Source organism: Sinocyclocheilus anshuiensis, unplaced genomic scaffold (genome assembly GCF_001515605.1).
Source record: "Sinocyclocheilus anshuiensis isolate Anshui unplaced genomic scaffold, SAMN03320099.WGS_v1.1 scaffold874, whole genome shotgun sequence".
Taxonomy (NCBI): Eukaryota; Metazoa; Chordata; class Actinopteri; order Cypriniformes; family Cyprinidae; genus Sinocyclocheilus; species Sinocyclocheilus anshuiensis.
Genome location: NW_015538065.1, coordinates 1,160,370 through 1,166,999, shown reverse-complemented (window position 1 = coordinate 1,166,999; position 6,630 = coordinate 1,160,370). Strand labels below are relative to the sequence as shown.

The 6,630-nt window shown below is 38.0% G+C and overlaps 1 protein-coding gene across 4 annotated transcripts in view; it reads right to left on the bottom strand.

Moving 5' to 3' along the window:
- Positions 1-6,630, bottom strand: part of LOC107683545 (active breakpoint cluster region-related protein) — a 16,940-nt gene that overhangs the window by 9,695 nt on the left and 615 nt on the right. For 2 of the 4 annotated variants that reach the window (XM_016479621.1, XM_016479623.1), the window contains exons 2-12: positions 6,339-6,382; positions 6,055-6,224; positions 5,771-5,883; positions 5,398-5,502; positions 4,379-4,636; positions 4,035-4,142; positions 3,902-3,956; positions 3,758-3,810; positions 3,537-3,674; positions 3,306-3,421; positions 2,407-2,563 (exon numbers count right to left, since the gene is read on the bottom strand). In XM_016479621.1, coding sequence (XP_016335107.1) covers positions 2,407-2,563; positions 3,306-3,421; positions 3,537-3,674; positions 3,758-3,810; positions 3,902-3,956; positions 4,035-4,142; positions 4,379-4,636; positions 5,398-5,502; positions 5,771-5,883; positions 6,055-6,214 — 1,263 coding nt within the window. In that variant the 5' untranslated portion in view covers positions 6,215-6,224; positions 6,339-6,382. Of the gene's footprint in view, positions 1-2,406; positions 2,564-3,305; positions 3,422-3,536; positions 3,675-3,757; positions 3,811-3,901; positions 3,957-4,034; positions 4,143-4,378; positions 4,637-5,397; positions 5,503-5,770; positions 5,884-6,054; positions 6,225-6,338; positions 6,383-6,630 lie in introns of those variants that run through there. The other 2 variants (XM_016479622.1, XM_016479624.1) reach the window with 2 other exon arrangements.

The window sequence follows — 6,630 nt, the reverse complement described above, 5'->3', positions numbered from 1 at the left end:
CGCAAGTGTCTGAGAATGCAAGTCTGAGAATGCAAGTCTGAGAGTGCAAGTGCAAGGCTGCAGCTAGACCGTTTGGCCGCCTGGGGAATTAGAGAGCGGAGAGGGAAGGAAGAAGCAAGGGAGCCGGTGTCCGAGTGGAGCGAGAGAACTTCTGCATGCAGATTATGCATGCATAAGGGATGCAGATGCCCGGCCTGGGAAACGAGGAAGGAGAAATAGAAAAACAAAACAACTGGAAGCGAAATGACAATACCACGTGATTGATGACGTTTGAAGCTTCGAACGTCATGCAGTATCGGAAGGTCGGAACAGCTAAAATTCTGGGAAGATTTATCTATATAGATTCAACAGGAATCTGGTTATAATTGTGAATTAACATCCAAAGATGTTATCTTATATTTTGAATCAAAAAATGCATCTCAATTTTATGATGAATCTGATTTTTATTTATTTTTTTTTTTCTATGTAATGTAAACCCATTCCTTTAATTGTGTTATCTTTTTGGATGTCTTGTTAAAGTTGTAAATGTTGCATGTTATGTCTTTAATGTCTAATAATTTTTTTTTTTTTAAAAGCTACTTTGAAAAAAAAAAATCGGCGCTTTGCATGACTCTTGTGTTTGATTTTAAATTGACTTGGTTGTGTGTATGTACACTTATTTGGGATTCAGTAGAATAGTTTAGAATAACCTCAACACCAGACAGACACTGAACGCACGTCACACCTCTATTGCATTTTATCATGTTCTAGCTGGGGCCTCAGAGACCCCGAACAGCTCACCCAAAATATTTTTGCTACTACTCACGTCAATTATTAATTATAATCACACTTTCTTGTCTTCACCACCTGGCTACTGTTGTCAAATGTTGAGAGATTCAAACAAAACGTAATAAAAAATAGAACAAAATAAAAAATAAAGCCTGCAAGTGACGTCGCTAGCGGAAGCGCAAGTGTCTGAGAATGCAAGTCTGAGAATGCAAGTCTGAGAGTGCAAGTGCAAGGCTGCAGCTAGACCGTTTGGCCGCCTGGGGAATTAGAGAGCGGAGAGGGAAGGAAGAAGCAAGGGAGCCGGTGTCCGAGTGGAGCGAGAGAACTTCTGCATGCAGATTATGCATGCATAAGGGATGCAGATGCCCGGCCTGGGAAACGAGGAAGGAGAAATAGAAAAACAAAACAACTGGAAGAAGTAGTGATGGGACGATTGATACCGAGGCTCCGATGCTCCGACGCAGTTTTCAAAGCACTATTGTATCACACACTGTGCCAATGCTTGTATCGAAATGACAATACCACGTGATTGATGACGTTTGAAGCTTCGAACGTCATGCAGTATCGGAAGGTCGGAACAGCTAAAATTCTGGGAAGATTTATCTATATATATTCAACAGAAATCTGGTTATAATTGTGAATTAACATCCAAAGATGTTATCTTATATTTTGAATCAAAAAATGCATCTCAATTTTATGATGAATCTAATGATTTTATTTGGTAAATTTCATATTCATAAAAGTAAAAGAAATAGTTCTAAACCCTGTTTGAAGGTCTTTATGACTGATTTTCATTTGTATTTTGAGTCTCTCCAATGTATTGATAACAAAAAATGTAGAGATACAATTTTATTCGCTAAAGAGTTGAAGTTACTTGAAAATTGAATGGGTATATGCTGTCTTTTTTTTCTTTAAGTATTATTATTGATTTTTTTTTTCTATGTAATGTAAACCCATTCCTTTAATTGTGTTATCTTTTTGGATGTCTTGTTAAAGTTGTAAATGTTGCATGTTATGTCTTTAATGTCTAATAATTTTTTTTTTTTTAAAAGCTACTTTGAAAAAAAAAAATCGGCGCTTTGCATGACTCTTGTGTTTGATTTTAAATTGACTTGGTTGTGTGTATGTACACTTATTTGGGATTCAGTAGAATAGTTTAGAATAACCTCAACACCAGACAGACACTGAACGCACGTCACACCTCTATTGCATTTTATCATGTTCTAGCTGGGGCCTCAGAGACCCCGAACAGCTCACCCAAAATATTTTTGCTACTACTCACGTCAATTATTAATTATAATCACACACACTTGTATATTTTATATTATTAATTGATCCCATAGACGACACACAAGAGAGGAATAAATAGAGCGAGAGATGAACAAAACATTGAATTCAGGTGAGCGAAATCAACCAATTATGCGCAGTAAGGGTGGTAACTAGAGGGAGGGAGGAACGCCACAGAGGAGTACAAGGCGAACGATCAAAACAAAACACCATGTGCTCACAACATGCAGACAGATACAAAACACGACAACCGAAGGACAGGGTGATCAAACCGAGGACATGACAATCTAGGCTACTGTCAGAAATACTAAGCACCGAAAATCTCACTCAGTCACATGTAAATTGCCTTACCGTGTGTTGCTGGAGTGCTTGTTTGAGCTGGTACATTTTGGCTCTGGTTTTACTGATTTTCACTTGGTATTCTGATGAGGGCAGATGTTCAGCTGCCCAGTGCAGCTTCAGGCCAACCAATGGCAAGTACCAGCAAAACCTGTACTGTGGCTGCCTCCTTTATATGAAAACACATATAAGCCCATACAGTACATACACATCTATATCATGCTAATATGTTCAATAAATAAATAAAATACAAATTATAATGTATACTGTCAGAAAAAAGGTATAAAACTGTGGCCGTACCCCTTCAAAAGGTACTATTATATTCACTAGGTACTATATACTATTATATACCATTTACTGGTAAATAAGATACAAAGATGTACCTTTTAGCTTTTTTTGCCTCAGTGACAGCTTTTTACTTTTTTTTTCTAAAAGTATATAAATTATATAACAGGGGACCTCAAATAGCAGACCTCCAACTGGACCGCTATATCCTTTAATAATTTTATCTAGAGCCAAATGTGACCCTGGACCACAAAACCAGTCATAAGGGTCAATTTTTGAGATTTATACATCATCTGAAAAAAACAAGAATGCAGCAAATATAATTATTTTAAACTGTCATACAACTCCAACCGTTCAAATAAACCAGGTTTGTGACAAGACATTTTTTTCCATCTACATTTAGCATTAATTTCTTTGTAGAAAAATTACTGCTTAGGCCCAATATTTTCATCTGCGATGATTATTTTGTCTTTGCCTTTTTCTTTTTGTTTTATTTTGTTACGGTTTTTTTCTTTTACAAAGTACTTCTGCTGCCCAGATGGAAATGTATAACTATCCCAAAGAAAGTATTGTCCGGACCTCCGCTGGGAAGGAAACATAGAGACCTGTGATTGGTGGAGACTCACCCTGCACTTGTCAGTCTGGCACATAGCAGCATGTCTGTGTACAGGAAGAGGTGTCTCAGGTTGTGCCCGTTCTCACACACGTCTACCACAAACCCATCTCGCATCAGCTGACGTCTCTGTGGACGTGCACACATGTATATATTATTATGAGGAACATAATATTACAGTTTAATAATAAAGTTGAACAAAAATCTGCATGTGAGGAACCATGTCACGTGAGGTGGGGAGTACCTCTCCTCTGCTGAGCTTGACAGAACGTTTGCACTGCGACCGTTCATTGACCCCAGAGAGAAAGCTGCTGGAGAGACGAAGCGCTTCCTGCAGCGTGATGCTGTCGGGGTGATCGGGGGGCGTGTGCTTCCACAAATCCTGAGGAGGACAGAGAAGAATGTCAATAAATCCATAGAATATTTATAAATAAATGTAAGATGTGATCTTAAACAGAATCTCACGTGCAACACAAGTGTGGTTTTCATCACTCTGTCTAACGGCTTATACAGGAGAGCTGTGGAGTCCAATGTATGAATTATTGAATGTTCCCAGTGTTTAAAAATTAATTCAAAACCATACAGGGAAGCAAAAAAGGAATTGTTTACCTTCAAAGGTGTACTTAGTTTTGACATTGTCTGACCCTTTGGAGGACATCATACTCTATAAAGATAACAAGAGACAAAGGTTTTTGTGTTGTTTCCCCCTAATAAAGATAACAAAAAGGGAAGAATATAAGACCTCTGCAAGCGTCCTGAAACGCTGGTCTGACTGCATACACTTCTGCACGATCTCCACTGCACTCTCATAGTTGTCAATGAAGCCCCGATACACTCCTAACTGGTTGACCTGCAAAATGACATCAAGCTATTATAAAATATACTAACAAATTAATATATATGTGCTATATTGAATTTTTTTGTGAACATTTCAATGAACTGATGCAACATTGTGTCAATTGCTTCATATTACAACAAATATTAGGTCAAGAAGGAATAAGCCATATTTCATTATCATCACTGCTGTCTGCTGATGATCAGTTTTATGGTATTACCAGCCACATGTTTGCATATAAATCAACTCACAAACTTATGAAACAGGTCTCCCACACAAAAATGATGCTCCCTGTGGCAAAGCTGCATCACTGGGGCCTCCTCCCTCTCCGGGCCTTGTTGTGACCCTGGGTCCATCACTTCATCAGGTTGCAGTTTGGCCCGAAGGTTTGTGTAAAAGTCCTTGTGCAGATCTCTGAGCTCAGGGATTTGATAAAACACAGTCTGAACCTGCTCAGTGGACAACACAGGTTGAGAGGTTCCCGCTGCTGCCCTCAAAGCTTTCATAGGCTGCAGAGAAGGATACATTATAGAGAGAAAATGAACAAATGTCAAAGAATGAAAGTAAGACTGGGAACTGAAATGAAACTCAGGCTGAAAATAGCTGATGTAACTGAAAAACACTTTATAAATACATCACAGAATGAACACAAAGCATCTTCATGGGTAAATGCCGGACACAATTCCTGTGAGGAAGTGGTTGAGAAACATGACACTTTTCATGCATTCTGTACTTCAACATTATGTTGCATGTCATTCTGGACTTTTTGGAAACTCTCTAGTTTAATGATAACCACTAATGGTCTGACTAGAAAGGGAAGCAATACTTCACTAAGAGAAACAGAAGTTGACCTACAGGAAGTGGCAGATGCGAAGAAGTTTCGATTTAAATAATGTGTCACTGGTTGAGAATCATAAAAAAAAAGAAGTGCTGAAGGATGTTTAGAGCTTGAGAAGAAACCCTAATTAGGTATGGACCAGAAAAACAGGTGTTTGCAAACAAAGTATTAAATTGCAACCAACGGCATAAATGGCATCATAGTGAAGCTTTTCGTTTTTAATAAAGGAAGCAGTTTATATGCAGGCTCAGTCATAGCATTTATCTTTCTCTGATATCTTTTGTTTAACCACAGTGGTTTTTACTTCATAACTCGCAATTTAGAAAGTCTGTAAAGCAAGAGCCTACTGATACCGTGTTGAAGAAGTGCTTAGGTCAGGAAATAATATTAATAAATGTCCGCTAAGAAAGTCCTGTTTGAGAGTCGTATTACCGTGAGAAGCGTCTCAAGCTCTGTCAGGTAGATCTCCTCACTGATCAGAACCCCTTTCAGAACCACTGTTCTCTTCTGAAGCAGGTCATCTGGGCTCTCGGTTGTCTGGAAAAACATTACAACATTGTCTGAATATAACTGAATGGGGACCACGCTGAAGATTCACACCACACAAATAATAGCAACTAACTAGGAGATAACATATTAACAATTATACACATATTAACAATTATTTATTAATCTTATAATGCTGATATACCCCAGCGACAGTAACAATAACAGCATACAGGCAAGAACTCACTGATAGATCATTCAGATCAGATTTGTATTAAATATTCATTTTATGTAAACATTCTGTGCACTGCAGTCTTACTGGAGTGGATGGCAAACATGGCTCAGTTTGCAAAGAGCTGTGAGAAACCCACTCTGTCTCCTCAGCGAACACATCCTGTAGTAAGTCAGAAACCATAATCTCATCTTCAGTCACTGTCAAAAAAACATAACACAATATATAGCGCTACATAAGAGAGTATTAGATGACCAATGGCAGTTCAAAACTAATTGCTGGTTATTAGTTTTTAAATGAATTACTATGTTGAAGTAAACAACCCAGACAAATATTTTAAGGAAATGTGAATTTGGGTTGAATGGTCTCACCGGGCGAGATGCCATAGGCCTTCAGATAGTCCAGTGCTTCTGTGTAGAGCTCCATTAGCAGCAGCAGAGAGCTGTCCAGAGTCATGGCGTGCAGCTCTACAGTTGTGAAGTGAATCCTCTCGCTTTCACACTGACTGTTGTTTGTGGTTACCAAGCTCATGTTCTTCCTGCTTCTCAGAAAGTGCAATAAGATATAGGCGGGGGAAGTAAGATGTTCATTAAAAAATAAATAATAGTCACATTGACAATGACAGTTAAGACAGGAAGAAGTACTGTCTGCTCACCTGCTTTAAAAAAGGGAAACATGGTAATCTAATATCCAAGCACCCTGGGCAAATGATGAAACTGTTATATATTCATTTTACAACAATCACAATTTAAATATATTATATACAAACATAATACATTTAAATATATTTATTAGACAAAGAGGCAGTTTATATATACACTACAGTTCAAAGGTTTGGGGTCGGTAAGTTTTTATATATATTATTACTTGTGTATGTGTGTGTGTGTGTGTATGTATGTGTGTGTGTGTGTGTGTGTATATATATGTGTGTGTGTGTATATATATGT